This window comes from Ipomoea nil, unplaced genomic scaffold, assembly GCF_001879475.1.
Source record: "Ipomoea nil cultivar Tokyo-kokei standard unplaced genomic scaffold, Asagao_1.1 scaffold0805, whole genome shotgun sequence".
Lineage (NCBI taxonomy): Eukaryota > Viridiplantae > Streptophyta > Magnoliopsida > Solanales > Convolvulaceae > Ipomoea > Ipomoea nil.
In genome coordinates this window covers 1,417,346-1,439,960 of record NW_017617233.1, presented here as the reverse complement: position 1 = coordinate 1,439,960, position 22,615 = coordinate 1,417,346, and the positions used below count along the sequence as shown (strand labels likewise).

The 22,615-nt window shown below is 36.0% G+C and overlaps 4 protein-coding genes across 5 annotated transcripts; 1 reads left to right on the top strand and 3 right to left on the bottom strand.

Annotated features, from left to right (window-relative positions):
- Positions 1–140: 140 nt before the first annotated feature.
- LOC109177807 (peroxidase 64-like) lies at positions 141–2,479 on the bottom strand. The gene is made up of 4 exons (XM_019327276.1): positions 2,223–2,479; positions 1,560–1,745; positions 964–1,126; positions 141–734 (listed from the first exon to the last, which is right to left on the bottom strand). Exons 1-4 carry the CDS (start codon positions 2,427–2,429, stop codon positions 340–342), a joined length of 951 nt encoding a protein of 316 aa, XP_019182821.1. The 5' UTR covers positions 2,430–2,479; the 3' UTR covers positions 141–339.
- Positions 2,480–6,268: 3,789 nt separating this feature from the next.
- LOC109177804 (pre-rRNA-processing protein ESF1) lies at positions 6,269–10,259 on the top strand. Of its 2 annotated transcripts, XM_019327273.1 has the most exons (8): positions 6,269–6,942; positions 7,050–7,124; positions 7,355–7,584; positions 7,896–8,058; positions 8,296–8,424; positions 8,850–9,553; positions 9,667–9,975; positions 10,091–10,259. In XM_019327273.1, exons 1-7 carry the CDS (start codon positions 6,340–6,342, stop codon positions 9,929–9,931), a joined length of 2,169 nt encoding a protein of 722 aa, XP_019182818.1. In that variant the 5' UTR covers positions 6,269–6,339; the 3' UTR covers positions 9,932–9,975; positions 10,091–10,259. The 2 variants fall into 2 exon arrangements, with proteins under 2 accessions (XP_019182818.1, XP_019182817.1); XM_019327272.1 differs by having other exon boundaries at positions 9,667–10,105.
- Positions 10,260–10,574: 315 nt separating this feature from the next.
- On the bottom strand, positions 10,575–20,173 carry LOC109177806 (aspartyl protease family protein 1-like). Its single transcript, XM_019327275.1, has 11 exons — positions 20,084–20,173; positions 13,291–13,608; positions 12,799–12,934; positions 12,461–12,693; positions 12,118–12,342; positions 11,840–11,975; positions 11,681–11,760; positions 11,494–11,593; positions 11,365–11,425; positions 11,197–11,268; positions 10,575–11,079 (listed from the first exon to the last, which is right to left on the bottom strand). The coding sequence occupies exons 2-11, from the start codon at positions 13,599–13,601 to the stop codon at positions 11,030–11,032; spliced, it is 1,404 nt and encodes a 467-aa protein (XP_019182820.1). The 5' UTR covers positions 13,602–13,608; positions 20,084–20,173; the 3' UTR covers positions 10,575–11,029.
- LOC109177805 (aspartyl protease family protein 1-like) lies at positions 16,780–20,107 on the bottom strand. Its single transcript, XM_019327274.1, has 10 exons — positions 19,766–20,107; positions 19,152–19,284; positions 18,777–19,012; positions 18,444–18,668; positions 18,217–18,352; positions 18,045–18,124; positions 17,863–17,962; positions 17,711–17,771; positions 17,388–17,459; positions 16,780–17,231 (listed from the first exon to the last, which is right to left on the bottom strand). Exons 1-10 carry the CDS (start codon positions 20,074–20,076, stop codon positions 16,975–16,977), a joined length of 1,611 nt encoding a protein of 536 aa, XP_019182819.1. The 5' UTR covers positions 20,077–20,107; the 3' UTR covers positions 16,780–16,974.
- Positions 20,174–22,615: the final 2,442 nt, after the last annotated feature.

Sequence of the window (22,615 nt, the reverse complement as noted above, 5' to 3'; positions counted from 1 at the left end):
ACCTCAGTAAGTGGAGGCGGTATTGACTCTTTGTGCTTCAGTAGGTTGAGACAAATACTGTATTGTAACAGAATAGTAGTACACCAAAAAAAAAAAAAAAAACACTCTACTCTAATATTTAATATGTACACCTCATTCAATGTAGCCAAACAAAAGGTTATGATTCAAATAAACAAATGATTTTGGGAGTAAAAGCAATCCACTAATTATCTTAGTTATTGCAATCCATTACATATACTCTGCAGGTAAAGAAAGAAAATGAGATTTATATATGAAAGACAGCCCATTTTGCTGGACTATCTACACTCACTAGAAAGGATATAAACTTTGGAGGCTAATCTAATTAGCTATCCAGCAATATTTTCTGACTTCCTGTCCTCCTGTAATGCTGCTCATCTTGATCATGGAGTTTGCAAAAGCCTTAAAGAAAGCCTGTTTTGAGTTGGCATACTGCAAAACCAGGGACTTGGTGTTTGGGTTGGTGAACAAAGCCTGGTCTGAGGAGAAGAGGCTTTTCCCCTGGACAATTAGCTTGTAATAGTTGTTGTCAAAAGTTGTGGAAGAAGGGTCCATGCTGGTTCCTGCATTCTTGGATCTGCTGTTCAGGGGACAGATGGTTTTCAGGTTGGCAGCAATGGTGGGGTGAAGTGTGGGATCAACATCATGGGTGGCATTGAAGTTGTGGAGTCTGTTGTTGAAGGAAGAACAGTGGGAGAAGCCTATGGTGTGCCCACCTGCAGATGCGTAGTTGTTGAGATTAACCAGAATAATGGCAGAAAGTAAAGAAGATAAGATTTACAGAGTTCAGCAATGTGTCTACATCCACCACAAAAGATGTTGGTTTTATTAATTGTGTCAGTTTACTGAGTTTTTTTTAAGAAAAAAATTGTTTATATGATTCAGCAATGTGCCTACGTCTATGAGAGTTGTTCTAGTTTACTGAGTTTTTGTTGGAGGAAGGACCTGAGAGGGCCACCAGGTCTGCCATTGATAGACCTCTCTGTGAGAAGCTCTTCTGCAGTTGAGATAGGTTGAAGGCTGGACCTGGCAGTTGTGTGGTTTCACTGGCTTTTGATACTCTCCCATCTTTTCTTCCTTTTGGGACATCCCAGTATGGCCCACCAGCCTGCAAGATGAATATATATAATAATTTCCTCAAATCTCGAGGGAGCACAAAGAGTCAATGCCCTCATTCAGGTTTAAACCTGTGACTTCCCATTTGAGAGAATTACAATTATGCTGTTTGACCATAAAGTCTTTGACATCAGTTGAGGTTGTCTGGTTACAAAAGCAACATAATCAGACTGCTAGTATGTGTACCGTTAACATTGAAGGTAAAAGTGAAAAAACATGACTATTAAAACACTCACATATGTTATTAATTAATATATCACTCTTTGCAGCACAATTAATAGTCATGATTTTTTTCTAGTTTCACCCTCAATGTTAACAATTCACACGCAGAAATGTTGACAGTGGATTATAATTGGAAATGATTCAATACTGAAGGGTGATAGTTAAATAATTAAATTTAGAATCAACTCTTATCAATTACTTACTATGACAACAGCATCTCTTGCTGCAAACGCCAAAATATCAGCACAGGAGACAACACCGGGGCAGATTGCTTCCACTGCTTTCTTTGCATCATCAATGACATAGAATGCGTGCAGGGACAGATTAGGTGGTCCATTCTTCTCTGCAGCACTCTTCTTTGAGTTCAGCAACACTGATGCATCACAGCCCTTCATCAAGAAACACAAATGGGGTTAAACTACCATGCAATAACTCTTGGGATTAAAAATTAATGCTTACAGCTATGGATGCATATATGTTGGGAATATAAAGTTGATAATGTGATAAAAGAGCATTATGCCGTGGAATAACCACTTTCATATAAACGAATTCGCTGTTATCAGTGCAAGTTTACAACAACAGTGTCCCATATCCATCATTGGATACAGTGACTAATCCCTTCGCTGAATTATACGTAGGCATGCACCGTTAAGGGCGAGATTGGAGATTTAAGGTTGCTCCATACGACCATACCTAAGGTCAAAGATTGATTCCTTGACGTTTGGTTAAGAACGAATGAGGCCCTTTCAACCACATCCCAAGTTCGATTCCCCGAGGTTAACACAACAATCTTTGTTCCCGCGTAGCGAACTAGGAATTGAAACTTACACAACATATACTCATAGTAATAAAGAGTCAAGAAATACCCTTATAAAACAGTCATGGAAATGCATCCTCAGCAGAGCAGCAAGAACAGTTTTGTCTGCCATGGAGGCCTTCTTCACAACCTGTGTCACTGCATTCTCTGCCTGGGGACATGTCTTCTCATAGTAGTTTGAGCTCAGTGCATTGCCCAGAGAAATGATGGAGAAGACAAGCATCAATGAGCTCAACAAGGCAACAATGGAGGCCATGGCTGGAAACTCTTGTTACTTTAAGAAACTATGATTGTTATTATGCACTGCTTGTGGGTAACACAACCCTATAGCAGTGGTATTTATAGGGTGAAAAAGAACCAGAGAAGCCTGGTAATTACTCTGAATATCATATATGGTTGGCTCAAACAGTATGTTTGGTGGCATGCATGTTGGATTTGACACTGGAGTGTTTTCTAAGCATCCATCTTAACAAGGATAACACCTTTTTTTTTTTTTAATAACTCAGTTCTCAACTTTGTCAGACTATATCCTGAACCCTATGAACCCGTCCCAAGTCCATAAGAAGATAAATCGAACTAATCTAGCTTTCAGACTCAAAACACTAAATTATACACTTTTGCGCACAAGGAGCCCAACCCAAACTCAAACCATCCTAATGTTAGAAGCAAGTACTAAGTGAGATTTCTCATCCACTAAACCAATGCCCTGGTTGGGAGGATAACACATTTTTGTTGCTCTTTGTTTGCTGCCTTTCTTTCCTTGGAAAGATCTTATTTGACAAAGTGTATTGATTAAATGGTCTTATAATGAGTAAATACCCTTAATTTAGTCTTCGATTATACTGATTTTTCTCTATTTAGTCATAAATGACTTTTTGTGCTTAATTAAGTCCTCGACTTTGATAGTTTTACACAATTAAGTCCTTATAATCAATGACTAAATTGAGAAAAATAACTATAATCGAGGATTGAATTGGGTAAAAACCATTATACTCGAAGATTAATTTAGGTAAAACTACTATATTTGAGAACTAAATTGAGTATAAATAGAGGTGAAATTACCAAGCTATCTAAACATATGACTCAATTAGGTAAAATCATCGAAGTCGAGTACCTAATTAAGCAAAAAAAAAGTGATTTAAGACTAAATTGAAAAAAATTCACTATAACCGATGACTAAATTGGATATTAGAGTGTCTTATTATTGAACAAATGTTTCACGTAAACAAGATTTCTATGACAAAAATACATATAATATTAGAGCAACCCCAATAAAAGAATTTTACACAGATTTTCATGTGGCATTGCCTTGTAAGAGAGAAAAGGGAGGAGAGAGAGTGGGTGGGTGTGTCCTACAAGCACCCAAGTTTTTGCAGAGGTGTGGGTTCCACGGTGGGGAGAAAGAGGTGCACTTCACGTGCGGTGCACCTCTCGCACCCAGGCGGGCGCGTAATTCAACTTTTTTTTCACACTTACAAAAACTTCTCAAAAACTACACCAAAACCCCCCACTATTAAGGATGCCCTTGCACATTTTGCACCTTTACAAAGGGAAATTCCTCAAAATCTGCACCTGCTATGTATGTATCGATTTGTAGTCTTAAAGAGATGCAAGCTAGAACATTTCTTGAACTTAATAAATGTTGTGCAATGATCATAATATGCATTCTTCCTCTGCAAAAACCTTGCAATTTGAGACAAAAAATTTCACTTTTTTTCATCAGAATCTTGACCCACTTCACCTTCCTCTTTTTTCATGTTTCAACATCTCATTATAGTGGTTGGGATTTTAACATCAATTCTGTTAATAGCACTCCCACCAGTAGTCTCTCTGCTTTATTTGGTGTTAATGATGTCTGGTGTCAACTGATTGACAGTGGTGATGTGATCGGGTTGTTAGAGCATCCTCATCCACTCTTAATTTTTTACAGTTTTTGAGATGTCAATTAGGAGGGAGAAGATGGAAGAAAAAAGGGAATAAAAAGAAAAACAAAAAAAAAAACAAAAAAAAACAAAAAACAAAAACAAAAAGTATTAGTTACGCTCCTAGTAGGCGCGTGCATACTGCGGTGAATATTGCGCCACACGTGCATACCCGAGATGCCTTTTCTCCTTTTCTCTGTTCACTTGGGCTCCACAAAAACTAAAATTTACAGTATAAAAAAACCTTCTAAAAATCAACCTTTCCATTAGTTCCAAAACCATAGCATGGACTTTTCTTCCTCAAAATTTGAACAAAAATCTCTATTGTGAATGCTCTTGAATTTGCTGGGGTTTTTTCTAACTTTTTGATGAGGTGAAAGAAAGAGAATATAAGAGAAAATATGTTGTATCAGTTTGAGTTTTTGTGGGTCCCGCCGAATTAAAATAATAATACTAATAATATAGTAATATGGTGCCCCTCTCTCGCACCAGCAATGCCCAGCTTGTGAGAACAGTGCACTCACGTCCTTGTAACTACTATCCGAGCGACTTTTCTTTTTTCACTTCTCTCTCATTTCTCTCTTTTCTACATGTTCTGAAAAATCCTGAACAAAAAAACTCCACAATTAGGAATGCTCTTAAAAAAGTACGAATGAGGACAAGCCATGGATTAGCAGCCATGTTCGGCAGCATGCCTACCATGGCTGCAAATTGGAGTTATACTTTGTAAGGTATGTTTTGTAATAATGGCTCATTGGCATGTACTTATAATTGCTGCTTTGTGGACTTTGGCTAAATGATAGCCTTTTTGCCTTTTTCTTCTCAAAAGTTTAGCAGGTAAAAGGAAGAAAAGTGAGTGAATGAATGTTGGGGTTACATTTACTAAGGGTTTTTCATGATTATTTCACATTGGAGTTAATCAATTACACTTATTGAATGGTCTTAGGGTTGGAGCACAAATAATTTTACTTTTTTTTTTTAGTTAAGTATGTGAGTTAAATGACATCACACTCAAGCATCAACATTTTGCTCTTCATTTAGTGAGACTTACTCAGCATTTTATCCAAGCATATTCAATAGGAGAGGTTTTATCAAGTAGACATATTGGTTGGCCTAACACTTACGGGTGCTAACAATTTGACCTTTACCTTTTCTACTCTAACCAGGTATACAGATGGGATGACCTTACATTTGGAGAACCAACAACTATAACATTTACTTTTTTTTGACACTTTACTTGACGAGATTTAACACTGCTTTTAAACTTATCCAATAGGGAATGATTTGTTCATGAAATATAAGGATCACACAACAATAACACGGGAAAAATTATTATAGAAGAAGTGAAATACATTATCGACTTATCATGGAACAAGATCCCTATAACTAATGTCTACCCTACCCTTACTCTAACTCCCAATAGAAATCTTCCATGCATCTTAGTTTAGCCCATATTATACTGTTGGTCCAACTTCATTATCTTGACCCATTGATATGTTGCTCCAGCCCATTAGTGGCTTAGTGCTCTTGAATTGATTTCAAGAAATTAAGCCCCATCAAAACCAAATTAGAGAAAAACAATTAAAACAAATGCCAATCGTTATATCGTGGATTTGGATCCACAGGGCACTATAGATTCTGGTCTAATATATTAAATTTATGTTCATAATACACATACACATAAACATGATATACTGAACATGAATTTTATGTATTATATAACTGAGGACACATAAACACTTAACATAATACACAAAATTCATGTTTATAATACTCAGAATTCATGTTCATAATGCAAAGAATTCATGTTTCATTATATCGTGTGTATGTGTATTTGTATTATGAACATGAATTCTATGTATTATGAATATGAATTATGTACCTTATGAAGTCAAATTCTGTGTATTAGACTAGGGTCTACAGTGCACTATGAATCTTGGTCCACGATATAATTTGTCAACAATTCCATGGTTAAATAGTAAAAAAGTTATTTTCTTTTTATTAAATTTTAATTTTAATTTTAACATGGATTACTCACTTTCTTCATATAGGCTCTTTTCCCAGTTATATATGGGCTTCATATATTTCTATACCTATTTGTACTCAGGACCCGGCCCAATTTACAATCTCCCTTCTTTCTTCTAAAATCCTAGGGTTTATAACGTAGGGACAGGGGAGAGAAGCTTTCAATACAGACAGACCTCATAGAAGAGTTGTCCTTGCATTCAACGAATTTCAGCTCTCATGGGATCAAAAAACAAAAACAAGAGTAAGAGCAAGGTATCAAAGCCAGAGGGGGACGCCGGCGCCGGCGCCGGCGCGGCTGCATTCCGCGGCGGGAGTCAACAAAGTGGAAGCAAAATTATCAAGGATCCCCGGTTCGCGTCCATCCACACGGACCCGAGGTTCCGCAAAGCTCCGAAGCACAAGTCGAAGGTGGTGCTTGATTCTCGCTTCAACCACATTTTCACCGATAAGAACTTCGCTTCAGCAAAAGCGGGGATTGATAAGCGAGGCAAACCTAAGAAGGACCGTCCTCAAAGCCGCCTTAAACAATACTACAGCCTTGAGGATGAAGGAGAAGAGGCGCTGAAGCTAGACGAGGAATTGAAGAGCAAAGATGCTGAAAGTGATGAGGAAGAGCAGGAACAAAGCGGCAGCGAAGCTGGAGAAAGCGAGAGCGAAAGTGAGAAGCTGAAGAAAGGAAATTTGAAGAGTAAATCAGATGAATCAGAGTCGGGAGAAGAAGATGAGGAGGCTGACAGTGATGATTCCTCTTCAACAAGTACAACAGATTCCGATGAAGAGGATGGTATTTATTCTGAGGAAGAAGACACGTTTGTGCAGGTAAAAAGGAAAAATGATCCAGCTTTATGATTGATTGATTTCTGCGGCCAATGAAATGAACTGTGCTGAATTTTTATTTTTACTTTCGTCTTTGAATTTGTCTGCAGGAAGAAAATATACCAGAAATTGAGGAGGAAACTCACAGACTTGCGGTTGTTAATATGGATTGGGGTCGAGTAAAGGTGCGTAATGGAATTTGTAATTGACTGTTGTATGCTGCCATATTATGCTCTGTATTTACTATTTACTGCTTAGGTGATTTTTCTGTTGTTCATATAGTCAATAAATGTCTAATATGAGTTCACAAGAACCACATGTTCATCCATTTTGGTTGGTGGTATTGCCATTTTACTAGATAACCGGTCCATTGTACTCGTATTTTCTTTTGTAATTTGGTTTATATACTCTATAGGCAGTTGACTTGTATGTGCTATTGAGCTCCTTTCTCCCAAAAGGAGGTCAAATTAAGTCTGTTGCTGTATATCCATCTGAGTTTGGACTAAAGCGGATGGAAGAGGAGGCAGTGCATGGTCCTGTTGGACTGTTTGATGAAGAAAAGGGAAAGAACAAGAATAGTGATGATGAGGACGACGATGAAATAGACAATGAGAAATTGCGTGCATATGAATTAAGTAGGCTCAGGTAATTTATTGGGTTATATTGTATTCTTGCTCCGTTAAAATGTTTTTAGTCTTATCTTATATAATAACTAGTTGGATGGTTGATGCCTAAGCTGCAATTCTTTTCCGTCCTTGTATCATTTTTCCCCAATTGAAAATGCCACATGAGAAGTGGATTATTGATTAAAAAGGAGTCTTCAACTTTGTTCTGTTTGCTTTCATTATTCTTTTTATATTTATCATTCTAATTATGAATTCGTTACTTCCATATAGTGAAGTGATTAGTGAGAGGCTTATAATCCTGCATTGACATATTTCTGCCATATTATGCAGGTATTATTATGCTGTAGTGGACTGTGATTCAAGTGCTACAGCAGATTACCTTTACAAAAATTGTGATGGAGTTGAATTTGAAAGAACATCAAATAAACTGGATCTGAGGTTTATTCCTGATTCTATTGAATTTAAGCATGAAGCACGTGATGTTGCAACAGAGGTAATTTATTGGCACCCTATAAAACGGGGTGGGGGGTGGGGTGACATATACTGTGTACTATATTCTTATATTTAAAAAATATTTCTAGGCCTGTTCATTTTGCCTTGTGTTTAAAGATATCTGCTTTTGTGCAAAATTGTTGATTGTTAATTTCTTTTAGTACTTCAAACATAGAATGAAAAAATTATTCTCAAATTACTTATTGGATTGCTTATTTGACATTTTTCTTTCACTCAGGCACCATCCAGCTATGAAGGTTTAGATTTTCATACTCGGGCACTTCAACATAGCAATATTGAACTTACATGGGATGAAGATGAGCCACAGCGTGCAAGGTCATTGAAAAGGAAATTCAATGCTGATCAGGTTCGTTTTCATTTCTTTTTAAACTCAAGTATCCCTGTGAGTCTTGAAATTATTTATTAAACATATTCTATCATGATTGGCCAATTGAGGAAGAGGTTATGGCTTGAGGCAGTAGCTCAACTGGAGAGTTCTCTTTCCCCTTGATTTGCCTTAATACCATTTTGAGAATAATTAAAAAATTATACATAAACAATCCCTGCATGGGTTTTATTTTATAGACTGTCTTTCCTGTAAATGGTATATTTTGGCCCATCTTTTACAGACTCTCACGGGATGCTTTCTGCAAAGTGCAATGTACTGAATACTTAGACTATTTGAATGCAATTCCACTATTATGGCTTTATTTTCTGGCCTTCTGATTGTTTATTTTTGAGAAATTTTGTTTGGTGCTGTGGTCAACTGTTAACATTGCATCACACTGCCAGCTTGCAGAAATGGAGTTGAAAGAATTTTTGGCTTCCGATGAGAGTGAAGCTGATTATGATGAGAATGGTGATGACAATGAAGATAGACCTGCAAAGAAACATCAAAAACAGGATATGTACCGTGCTTTACTTCAATCTGGAGATGGTTCTGACGGTAGTGATAAGGATGATCATGGGGACATGGAGGTGACCTTCAACACTGGCTTAGAAGATTTAAGCAAGCGCATTCTAGAAAAGAAGGATAAGCAATCAGAATCTGTATGGGAAGCCTATCTTAGAAAGAGGAAAGAGAAAAAGAAGGCTAGGAAAAATAGATCCAAGGATTCATCGGAGGACGAGAGCAGTGAGGATTCTGATCAAGAACATTCAGATCAATCTGATGACTTTTTTGTTGAAGAACCTTCGGCTAGCAGAAATAAGGAAGTGAAAGGTAAACATGCCAAGAAACGAAAACAGGATCAAGAAACAGCCCAAGAAGCTGAAGCAAGTAAGGCAGAGCTTGAGTTATTACTTGCAGATGAAAATGGAGCAGATGCCAACTTGAAGGGCTATAATTTAAAGCGAAGAAAGTCAAAGGATAAAAAGGGCAAAGCAATTATTGATGAGGATAAGATACCAAGTGTAGACTATAATGATCCTCGGTTCTCCAGTTTATTCACTTCACCACACTTTGCTTTGGATCCCACAGATCCCCAGTTCAAGAGGTATAGTTTTATCATCCCTTAAACAAATGACTATCTAAACATTCTACGTGTTCTTTTTGGCTGGCATTGTATCCTCACATCTTTACATTATTATCTCGATGTTAATGTTACAGGAGTGCAGTTTATGCACGGCAGCTAGCTGAAAAGGAACGCAAGGTCAACCAAGAAAATGTTGGGAGAAAAGAGCAGTCTGATATAACCAGACCACAGCAGCCATCCAAAGAATCCAAGGCAGAAGAGTTGCCTTCAAGAAAAGAGAAGTATGAACTCTCTTCTCTTGTTAAATCAATCAAAATGAAGTCGAAACAAATCCAATTACCCTCTCAAAATAAGGTGATGAAGAAAAGTGAAAAACTAAGAGCAAAGACAAAGAAGTAAGACACACCCACAATACCTCAGACGCTGATGGATATAGAATGCAGGTTACTTTTTTGTTAACACAAATTTTTTGCAGCCTCTTTGTAGTATGGTGTATTCCTCAATTTCTGTGTATCGTGTGAATTGTGATTTTAAAGCATTATTCAATAATATTTATAGGACAAAGTTCATCTACATGATTGTCATGTTCTTGGTTGCAATATCTTCTTAGCTGGTGTTTGTGGAATCAATTTCTTCAAAATTAGGGACAAGGGAAAGTGGAGTCAAAAGAGTTCGGATGCAATTGTCATCCCTATTTGTTGTTAGCGGTAAAGAAGTTATGAGCTGCATAAAATTCGAGGATCCTTAATTAGATGTCATCTCACCTCAAAATGTATCACATTTGGGACTTGTTTACAAGTCATTTTCGGCAAGGTTTAAAACTCACGTCTTTTTGAAGTTCTAGTTGTTTATGCTAGTGAAAAAGTGGCTTTTGGCCTTTTTGTGTGAGCTAATTAGCTATCAACTTATGATAGTTTATCTTTTTGGGGTGGTTCTTTGCTGGCTAGAGTTAAAAGGTGTGATTACCTCTTTGTGCTAATATAATTTTGAATTTTCTACTAGGAACATTATTTGTAAGCCTAAAAAACAAAACAAAAAACTCAGTTCCCAACTTCCCACCACGAGTTATTAAATATAAAATCCAACAAGATCTAAAAACACTAGCAAAAAGAAAATGTATTAACTATACCAAAGGAAGTTCAGTAAGTATATATACATCCACCTATATTTTACAATAAATAATGATATTATTGTGCTAAAAAATGGTGGAAAGCTCAGTCCCTATGTATTTGTATTGGTATAACAGATGTGGTTCAGATATGGTATACACTCACTATACAGACTAAACAAGCCTCAAGATGATATAATGATCCAAAAATAGCAACAAATTGAGAAAAAAGCCATCATTAGTTTGCCAAAGAAACCATTCAAGTGTGATGCATAGTTTCCTGCTGGTGGAGGCACCAAACCTGTTGGAGTTGAGAGAGGAGGCTGAGTTGTATTTGTAGTGGCCTCGGGATTCAAAGTAGCAGGCGAAGGTGCTTCGGTTGTTGAGTTCTACTTGTTTATAGGAAGAGTAGACGTTTTGGATTCTGTATCGTTGTAACCTGAGAAACAAAACTCGTCATTGAACTATAAGTCAAATAGTAGGGAAACTCAAGGTCTCACACTTGTGTGCGTGTGCGGGGGGGGGGGGGGGGGGGGGGGTAGTGATATAAACTTACAGTCTGATTGTTCCCAGCCCAAAACCTGCTTCTCGCTATCAAAAACCACCCGGTAGCCAGTCATGAAATTTTCTGGATAAAAGATTTAATGAATTTACAGGATATATAACACTGCAGCAGCGATAGGCAATTATTTTAGTGTTTCAAATAAATTCTGAATATACTTACGTCCAATGATGTTGATATCTCCACTTTTGACGACAGCTAAACAATAGGAAAGCGAATCATTCTGGATATGAAGAAAATGTTAGAGAAAGCTCTATCGTAGAAACCAAACTGCAAAAAGAAACACCTTACCTCCAAATGCAAAACTATTAATGGGTCAAAAACATGAAACTGGTCGCCACCTTTCATTGTTAGATTCAAATCAGGAAACTCAATCACGGTTTGGTTTGGACTGTTGCAAAAATTTTTTAAAAAAGGGTCAAAATGTGAGTGTTAAAAAGAGGAATTCACGAAAAATGGTTGACCACCTATAACTGACCTCATGTCATAGCAATACTCGAAAGGAATAGAGGAATTGGAAAGAATTTGACTGCGCGGATCCTTAGCAAAAGAGTTAAACTGCAAAGATAATAAAGCGTTTTTAGCTCAAATATGAAAAAGATAAAATGTAGATATCAGAACTTAGTATTGGACTTACATTCTGTGTAATGATTGTGTATGCCGGATCGTTTAAATATGTCAAGGATGTGCCAGAGTCAAATACCACTGTAAAATCAACATCAGTCACATTTTTCTCCACAGCTATTTGAGTAAGGCTGATGTTGTAAGTTGCGCTGATTTCAGAGAGAAAATGAAAAAAAAAAAAAAAAAACGAGTACTTAGTTTGAATTCCCACACTGTTTTGATTGATGCAGGAAGGGCACTCAAATGATTGCTTAGGTTCAATACGTAAAAAGGTAAAAGAAAGATGCATACTGTGATTGTTCAATATTCAATGGCGTTTCTCCTTGGTTTGAATTGCCTTTGTCCCCAAAAACTATTCTCCCAAGTCCATGTAGCCCAAAACACATAGAAAATGACTTTGCAGCAATTCCCTTGGATGCTAAGACGCTAGGAACAGAAACATCACTCATTCCAAGCCCAAATAGACCATTCGGAGCACCACCATCCAGAAATGCACCCGTTTGCTGAATCCCACAGCTGAAAGCAAATAATTAACAAACATAAATCCTGGTAAGAGTAAAGACACTAAAAGTACAACTGAGAGAAATGCTAAATCGGACACCATATCTCCTAAACCACGAGGGTCAATAAATACCCAAATGTAATTGGTGCATCGATGCTTTTCTGTTGACTGCCTTCAGTGACTAGGTGCAAGACATCCTCTACCAATATCCCTTGTGACGAGGTGTTCTGAGAGAGATATGCAACTCTATAGGGACAAGCATTGCTTTCTGCTAAGCATTGTCTTCTTTGTTCACACAGATCATTGCAAGGAACAATCTCACTGGTCGATGAGGCATTCGGGCTATACATATTAAAATCTATTATCTGTTTGAATAGAGGAGTCACATGATCAATAATACAAATCATCAAATCGATTCGAAAGCTGTAAATAAAAAAGCAGATAATGCTAGAAAGAACTGAATCACATACTGCTCCTCGTCCTAGTATAAGACTCCGCACACAGTTGCTGCAATCACATGGCAGCCAAAACAGATTGCTTCCGGTGTCCAGTGCCACAAGAAATGATAGAGGAGGCATGCCCACCGAAACCTTTGCATAGTGTAAGCTGAAAATTCAAACAAGACATTTATTCATTTCTTCATCAAGTATCAAAAATTCATTGCTGTAAAATGATAAGGATAGGATAGCATATCTATTGAGGCTTCATTCTAACTATACATATTCTGTTTCATAAATCCCTTTTGTGGCAATTCAAAACTCCATTGATCCAGAGCTTCTAAAAATTTGCATCAGTAATGAATTAATCAAACTCTTGTAATCTCTGGGTTATTAGAAATAATGATTTTTGAACAACCCCACGATTTCAGTTCTATAAAGTTCACCAGAAAAAAGACAGCAAAAGATCATATTTTATAAGCAAACACAAAACAGGACTCGATTATAGCATGAGAGGAAACTTACAATCCCAAAGCAGATATCTGCACAGTCTCATTCCCAGCTTCGAAAGTCAGCATATCGGAATCGCCGGACTCAGCGAGGCGGCGGCCCTTGGAAAGGCGGTGTTGATCACGCGCCACCCAGGCGGAGTAGTAGTCGACGCTACCCTTTTCCGGCAAGCCTTGAAGGTCCAAAATACCCTTGACTGGATCCGAGTAGCGGTGGTGAATATCGAACCCGAATGTCCCAAACGCCTCGCCCAACTCCAACTGTAGAACCCAGACCACCACCGCCGCGAAAGCAATCGTCACTAAGTTATTGAAATGGGCCGCCATGGCAAAGAATCCGGGAAACAGAGATGACAGTTATTGTGTGTATATTATATAAATATAAATATATCAGTATAGAGTAGCGGAGAGTATGAAACGAAGTTAGCTTAGCCGCCGCCGTTCTCAAGTCTGAACGACGATGCCGGTCGTTGGCGGGCAGTGCGGTGGGCCCATGATGCTCCTCCGCTTCCAGAATAAGTGAATACCGCTACACTTTTGACTTTAACTCTGACGACTTTTTACTGCTAGATTTTTGTTATTTTATATGTCCAATTTTTAGTACCTACAATTATTATTTAAAGGTGTGCACTTGTGCGCTGTTGAGCATATATAATATATAAATATAAATGTGAAATTTAACTATCAGTTTAGATTTTTAATTAAAATAAAGCAACATATGCTTTAATTTGCACGATAATTCATTATGATCTTAACTTGTAAAAAATGAAATAAATTAATTTAAGTTGTTTAGAGCTGACCAGCTCAAATTAAGAAAGTCAATGGCCTTGTTAGGTAACATAGTTACTAATCAATTTTATCTTATTTGATCACTATTAGCTGATTGACTTAGGCCCTGTTTGGTAAAAAATTGGCCTATAGGCCAATTTTGACTTATTTGGCCACTATTAATTGTTTGATTTAGTTAAAATATCAATAGAAATGTGTGGTTAATTAGCTTTTTGCAACTCCAAAATGCTAAAATTCAAAAAGCTACTCCAAGCAACTTTTTCAATTAGCTTTTTGAGAAAAGAAATTATACCAAATAGCTATCAACTAACAGCTAATTTACCAAACACTTTTCTACAATCATCTAATGTTATCAACTATTTATACCCTTTAATTAACACAATCAGCTAACAGCTGTTTTACCAAACAGGGCCTTAGTTAAATAATCAATATAAGTGTTTTATTTTAACTATTTATAACAGTTTATTGCTTCAAAATGTTAAAATTCAAAAAACTGGTCAAAGCAGTTTTTTTGATAAAGTCATTTTGCATTTAATTAATTTTCAACTAACAACAAATTTATCAAACACTTTTCTACAATCAATTAATGTTATCAACTAGTCAAATCCACTAACTCAATCAGCTTACAGTTATTTACCAAACACTCCAATAAAATGATCCAGACAAAAGTTAAAATTGTAACTTTGTGATTTTTAAGTCAAGTTAACCAACTTAATTCCGGTTGTCCCCTATCCAAATTTTTATAAATATATTACGTTCTCTGATATTAATAAAAATAAAAATAAAATACTGAACTTTTAGTTTTTTTTTTAACTCAAAAAATTTATATTTTATGATAATTATATTCGAATCTTTAAAGTTTAAGTGGGAAAAAGAAAATAAAAACCTAAACATGTTTTTCTTGCCATGTTTAATAATAAATTTTATTTTTATTTTTGAAAATAAATATTATTTTCCTTATTTGTTGATTTTATAATTTTAAAATACTACTTCCTCAAGTATATCAGTAGTCTTGACTCTTGAGGCTCGCCATGCTCAATTTTCCAAGAGTACATGTACTTTTTTTTGTCCCCAATTTCTCAAGGAAAATACTTGGTATACTCTCATTTTATACTTCTAATTTTTATTCCCTCTCACATGTTCTTGATTTAGACACTTTTCTGTGCACTCACATGATAAAAATTAATCAATTCTTGTTTGTCACTTCAAAGAATATTATTGTAGTAAATTTGCAAACAAATAATACTGAGAGTACGAGTTATCGATCCACAGGAAAGTGGTTGTATTAAACACTAGCTACTAAATTATTCTTTGAAGCTAATCCTAACGATTTACTTGGATGGTTGCATAAAATAAATAAATAAAATAAAACAATGATTCAGGGTAATGAAAACAATAGAGAGAGACTGAGATCCCTGGGATTCAAGTATTTAATCCCCTAGTGCTTAGGCTAATGTAATATTAAATCTGAGTTCATACAAGTGTGAGGATTCAAAGAGGTATAGAGCTACTCTCGTAGTCACTAACACTGGTGAATTTCCACTCTCGATGTTAATGTTACAGGAGTGCAGTTTTTGTACGACGCTAGCTGAAAAGGACCGCAAGAACGACCAAGAAAATGTTGGGAGAAAAGAGCAATCTAGTATAACCAGACCACATCAGCCATCCAAAGAATCCAAGGCAGAAGAGTTGACTTCAAGAAAAGAGAAGCATGAACTTTCTTCTCTTGTTAAATCAATTAAAATGAAGTCGAAACAAATCCAATTATCTTCTCAAAATAAGATGATGAAGAAAAGTGAAAAACTACTAGCAAAGACAAAGAAGTAGACACATTCACAATTCCTCAATGGATATAGAATGCAAGTTACTTTTTTGTTAACACAATTTTTTGCAGCCTACCTCTTTGTAGTATGGTATTTTCCTCAATTTCTTTGAATTGTGAATTGTGATTTTAAAGCATTATTCAATAATATTTATAGGACAAAGTTCATCTACATGATAGTCATGTTCTTTGGTTGCAATATCTTCTGAGCTGGTGTTTGTGGAATCAATTTCTTCAAAAATTAGGGACGAGGGGAGGTGGAGGAGTCTAAAGCAGTGTTGCAAAAATCGCGCTTAAGCGCCAATTAATCGGCACCTAGGCGCCTGCCTAGGCACTCTAAGCGCCCTAGGCAGTCCCCAGACCCCAGGCGCCTAGCAATTTTTTCAACATTGGTCTAAAGAGTTCGGATGCAATTGTCATCCCTATCCCTATTTGTTGTTAGCGGTAAAGAAGTTATGAGTTGCATAAAATTCGAGGATCCTTTTCACAAAGAGGTGCAAATTAGATGTCGTCTCACCTCAAAATGTATCATTTGGGACTTGCTTATATGTCATTTTCGGTAAGGTTAAAACTTATATCTTTTTGAAGAACTAGTTGTTTATGTTAGTAAAAGTGACTTATTGACTGTTTTGGTTTGAGCTATCAACTTATTTTAGTTTACTTCTTTGTAGTGGTTCTTTACTGGCTAGAGTTAAAAGGTGTGATTTATCCGGTGTAAATACAAAGTATTATTTTTCCTTACTAAAACCACCTGCTAATATAATTTTGAATTTTCTACTATGAACATTATTTGTAAGCCTTAAAAAAAAAAAAAAAAAAAAAAAAAAACCTCAGTTCCCAACTTCCCACCACGAGTTAATAAATATAAAATCCAACAAGATCTAAAAGTAAAAACACTAGCAAAAAGAAAATGTATTAACTATACCAAAGGAAGTTCAGTAAGTATACATCCACCTATATTTTTTACAATAAATAATGATTATTGTGCTAAAAAATGGTGGAAAGCTCAGTCCCTATGTATTTGTATTGGTGTAAGTAACAGATGTGGTTCAGATATGGTATACACTCACTATACAGGCTAAACAAGCCTCAAGAAGATATAATAATGATCCAAAAATAGCAAGAAATTGAGAAAAAAACCATCATTAGTTTGCCAAAGAAACCATTCAAGTGTGATGCATGGTTTCCTGCAGGTGGAGGCACCAAACCTGTTGGAGTTGACAGAGGGGGCTGAGTTGTATTTGTAGTGGCCTCGGGATTCAAAGTAGCAGGCGAAGGTGCTTCGGTTGTTGAGTTCTGTTTGTTTATAGGAAGAGTAGACGTTTTGGATTCTGTATCGCTGTAACCTGAGAAACAAAACTCGTCATGAGCATACAGCCATTAATGTACAACCCAACTATCAGCTTAAGTTTTTAGTTGAGATGGAACACATGCTTCAATTATTAAACTATAAGACAAATAGCAGGGAAACTCAAGGTCTCACGCTTGTGATATAAACTTACAGTCTGATTGTTCCCAGCCCAAAACCTGCTTCTCGCCATCAAAAACCACCCGGTAGCCAGTCATAAAATTTTCTGGATAACATGATATATAAAGCGGTTCAGCAGAATCCAATCCAGAGGAAGAAGCAATAATTCACTAAGAAGTTAATATAATTACACATTTTTCTCACTTAGTTTGATTTCATATTGTCCCGGTATGTTATGCAGCAATAAGAAAAGATGAAAAATAGAAGCCCCAAAAATGACTTGGTAGAAGTTTAGATGTGAAGCTATGCTATAAGCAATTCTTTTAGTTTTTCAAATAAATAGCTCAATATACTTACGTCCAATGATGTTGATATCTTCGCTTTTGACAACAGCTAAACAATAGCCAATTGCTTCATTCTGGATATATGGAAAATGTGAATACAATAACATAATAGAGGAGAATACTCTAACATAGAAACCAAGCTGCATGCCGAAAGAAACACCTTACCTTAGCAGACATAATTACTATTGGGTCATTAACATAAAACTGGTCACCACCTTTCATTGTTAGATTCAAAGCAGGAGGGTCAAACGAAGTTTGATTTGGACTGTGCAAAGAAAAAAAGGGTCAATGTGAGTGAGTGTAAAAAAGTGGAATTCACCAAAATTTGTTGACCACCAATAACTTACTTGAAATCATAGCAATATTCAAAAAGAAGAGTGGACTTAGAAGCAAATTGATGGCGTCGCTCCTTTGCGAAAGAATTGAACTGCAAAGATAATAAAACACTTTTAGCTCAAATGTAGTTTTAAAGAAAATAGTATGTAGATATCAGAATTCAGAACTTAGTATTGGACTTACATTCTCTGTAATGATTGTGTAAGCTGGATCATTTAAATATGTGAAGGATGTGCCAGAGTCAAACACTGCTGTAAAATCAACATCGGTCACATTTTTGTCCACGGCTATTTGCGTAAGGCTGACGTTATAAGTTGGGCTGATTTCAGAGAAACGAAAAATGAATACTTAGTTTGAATTCCCACATTGTTTTGCACTGGGTTCAATAAGTAAAAGAGAAAGGTGCATACTGTGATTGTTCAACATTCAATGGCGTTTCTCCTTGGTTTGAACTGCCTTTGTCCCCAAAAACTATTCTGCCAAGTCCATCTTGCCCAAAACACATAGAAAACGACTTTGCTGTAATTCCCTTGGAAGCTAAAATGCTAGGAACCGAAAGATCACCCACTCCAAGCCCAAATAGGCCATTCGGAGCAGCAGCATCCAGAAATGCACCCGTTTGCTCAATTCCACAGCTGAGAGGAAAGAAATAACAAACATAAATCCAGCTAAGAGTAAAAACGCTCAAAATACCACACTGAAAAAAGAAATTAGACATAAGGATTGGCACTAGAACTATATACCCGAACGTAATTGGTGCATCGGTGCTTTTCTGTTGACTGTCTTCAGTGACTAGGTGCAAGACATCCTCTACCAATATCCCTTGTGACGAGGTGTTATGAGAGAGATATCCAACTCTATAGCCACAAGCATTGCTTTCTGCTAAGCACTGTCGTCTTTGTCCACACAGGGTGCCATTGCAAGGAACAATCTCACTGGTCGATGAGGCATTCGGGCTATACATATTAAAATCTATTCTCTGTTTCAATTGAGGAGGCAAAAGTGAAAGTCACAGACACGATCAATAATACAAATCATTAAGTACTCCACACAATCAATTTGAAAGCTGTAAGTAGAAAAGCAACAACGCGGGATAATGCTAGAACTGAATCACATACCGCTTTTCCTATTACAAGACCCCGCGCACAGTTGCTGCAACCACATGGCACCCAAAACAGATCGCTTCCAGTGTCAAGTGCCACAAGAAACGATAGAGGAGGCGTGCCCACCGAAACATTCGCATAGTGTAAGCTGAAAATTCGAACAATACATTTATTCATTTCTTCATCAAGTATGAAAAATCCATTGCTGTAAAATGATAAGGATAGCATAATCTATTGAGGTTTCATTCTAACTATATTTCATAAATCCCTTTCGTGGCAATTCAAAACTCCATTGATCATTTGGTCGGGTTGTTGACTTAGTAACCACAAGGTTACAAGTTCCGTTGAACATATAATATATATATATATATATATATATATATATATATATATATATATAAATATAAATATAAATATAAATGTGCAATCCAACTATCAGCTTAAACTTTTAGTCCTTCTTGATGATATGGCTGGTTTACCTGGGTTTCCCTGGGTTATTAGCAATAATGATTTTTGAACAACCCCACGATTTCAGTTCTATAAAGTTTACCAGATAAAAGACAGCAAAAGATCATATTTTATAAGCAAACAGAAAACAGGAATCGATTATATCATGAGAGGAAACTTACAATCCCAAACCAGATATCCGCACAGTCTCATTCCCAGCTTCGAAAGTGAGCATATCGGAATCGCCGGAGTCAGCGAGGTGGCGGCCCTTGGAAAGGCGGTGTTGATCACGCGCCACCCAGGCGGAGTAGTAGTCGACGCTACCCTTTTCCGGCAAGCCTTGAAGGTCCAAAATACCCTTCACCGGATCCGAGTACCGGTGGTGAATATCGAACCCGAATGTCCCAAACGCCTCCCCCAACTCCAACTGTAGAACCCAGACCACCGCCGCCGTGAAAACAACCGTCACTACGTGATTGAAATGAGCCGCCATGGCAAATAATCCGGGAAACTGAACCGGAGAAAATTCTTCTTCTCCCAAAGGTATTTGATAGAAGAGAGATGACAGTTATTGTGTATATATATATATATATATATATATATATATATATATATATATATATATATATATATATATATATATATATATACAATAAATATATCCGTATAGAGTAGACAGAGAGTTGCAGAGGGTAATAAATGGGAGGTTATGGTTGACCTGTGTGAACCGAAGTTAGCTCAGCCGCCTACCAATATAGTCGTCGCCGTTCTCAAGTCTGAACGACGATGCCGGTCGGGGCGGGGCGGTGGGCTCCACGCTCCTCCGCTTCCAAAATAACACAACACTTTGACTTTAACGCTGTCGGGTTTTTACTGCGACACTTTTGTCATTTTATCTAATTTTGTAGTTATTCAGAAAGTCTACGCTATTATTTAAAAAGGTTGCACGATAATTCATTGTAACCTTAATATATATATAAAAAAATAATGAAATAAATTAACTTAAATTGTTCATAACTGATCGGTTCAAATTAATAAAGTCAATAAATTACTCTAGACGAAAGTCAAAATTGTAACTTTGTGATTTTCAAGTCAGGCCGACAAACTTAGGTCCGGTTGTTTCCTATTCATATTTTTATAAATATGTTATGTTCTCGTTTGCATGGACAACTCAACTGATCATACGGGTAAAATTTGAAAAGAATTATCAGAGATTGTGTTACGTTCTCAGTGATATTAATAAAATATTAATAAAAAAAAACTCAAAGATTTGTACTTTGCAATAATTATATTCGAATCCTTAAAGTTTAGTGGGAAAAAGACAAATCAAAACCTAAACATGTTTTTCTTGGCTTCTTGCAATGTTTAATACTATTTTTTTAAAAAAAAAATAAATATTAATTTCCTTATTTGTTGATTTTATAATGTACCTTTTTTTCCCCTAGTTTCTCAAACTCTCTGGTCTTTGGGTTTGACCATAAACTAAATTCCACAAGCGTCCCCATCAAATTACTTTTGTTGATTTATGTTGCGGACAAATTTGTTTTCCATGCTACACACTTCACCTTGGGTTAGAAAGTTGTGCAACCAAACTCAATTTTATTCAAATTATTTTTAAATTATATTTATAAAATTTAAAGTAACTACACAAAATGTCAACATTAGATTGTTGTGGGGTATAGGGTAAACCTCACTCTTATATAATATTCTGTAAATCGCACACGAAAATTAAACTAAACTACACTAAGAAGTTTGCAAGCAGTGAATTTGTGACTTTTATGTACGAGAGTAATACTTTCCACCCACTCGATCGCCACTTTTGAGACATTTGTTTGTAAGTTGAGTTGCTAATAATATGCACACTTATATATTCAAATTATAATTTGATTGAGTCTCAATTATATTACCGAGTTAGTGTAAATGAGTCGCCATTGTGAGTTTCTCTAGTCATTCCTGAAGAAAAAAATAAAAAAGTATTGATCAAATATGTTAGGTAAAAAGATTAAATCATGAGAGAAATGTAGCAATATTCTTTTTTTTTTTTAAAGTAAGTGAGACTTTTAAACACGGTTTTAAATGACTTTTTGGACTGTCTTCTTAATTATTCTAACCCTTTTTATGAGGTAGAAAAGTAAACTTTCTTTTTCCCTCTCTTTGCACATTTTTCTCGGTCCAATAGTCATAAGAAAAAAGGTAAGAGAGTAGGTGTTTGGTGCAATAATTGAGATCAATATTGATATCGAAATTAAAATTAAAATCAAATATTTAATAATTAAAATGAGTGTTAGTAAATATAATATTGGGAAACGGTCAAATAGGCCCTCAAATTTTAGCTTAAAAGTTAATTAGACCCTTAAACTTTTTAAAGGTGCAATTACACACATCAACAATACATTTAGGTGCAATGAAGCCCAAAAACAAGTTAATGACCTGCTATCACATGTCATTAGGGTTCAGGTCACCTTCCAACAAACAAAAAAAAAAGTGATCGGCGACCGACGAACGGTCGCCGCCAGTCACTTTTTTGTCGGAAATTTCGCCGGTCACTTTTTTTTATTGTCGGAAATTTCGCCGGAAGGTGGCATGAACCCTATTGACCTGTGATAGCAGGTCATTAACTTGTTTTTGGGCTTCATTGCACCTAAATGAATTGTTGATGGGTGTAATTGCACCTTTAAAAAGTTTATGAGTCTAATTGACTTTTAAGTTAAAATTCGAGGGTCTATTTGACCCTTTTCCCTATAATATTTTATTTAGTAGTAAATGAGAAATGGAATATAAAGTGTATCATGTATAATTCTGCACAATATATTTAGTTATACGGCATACTATGGAGACATACATTGATTGTACTCAAAATAATCCGAATATTATATATAGTTGTACTGAGTATATATTCAATTTTCATGAAAGAAAACTTTTTGTTTTTTTGTTTTTTACTTACTTTCTATTTTTTCTATTTTTAATTCCAAAGTTCAAAAATATATTTATATTTATATTTTTAAATGTTATTTTCTCTCCTAATTTTACCT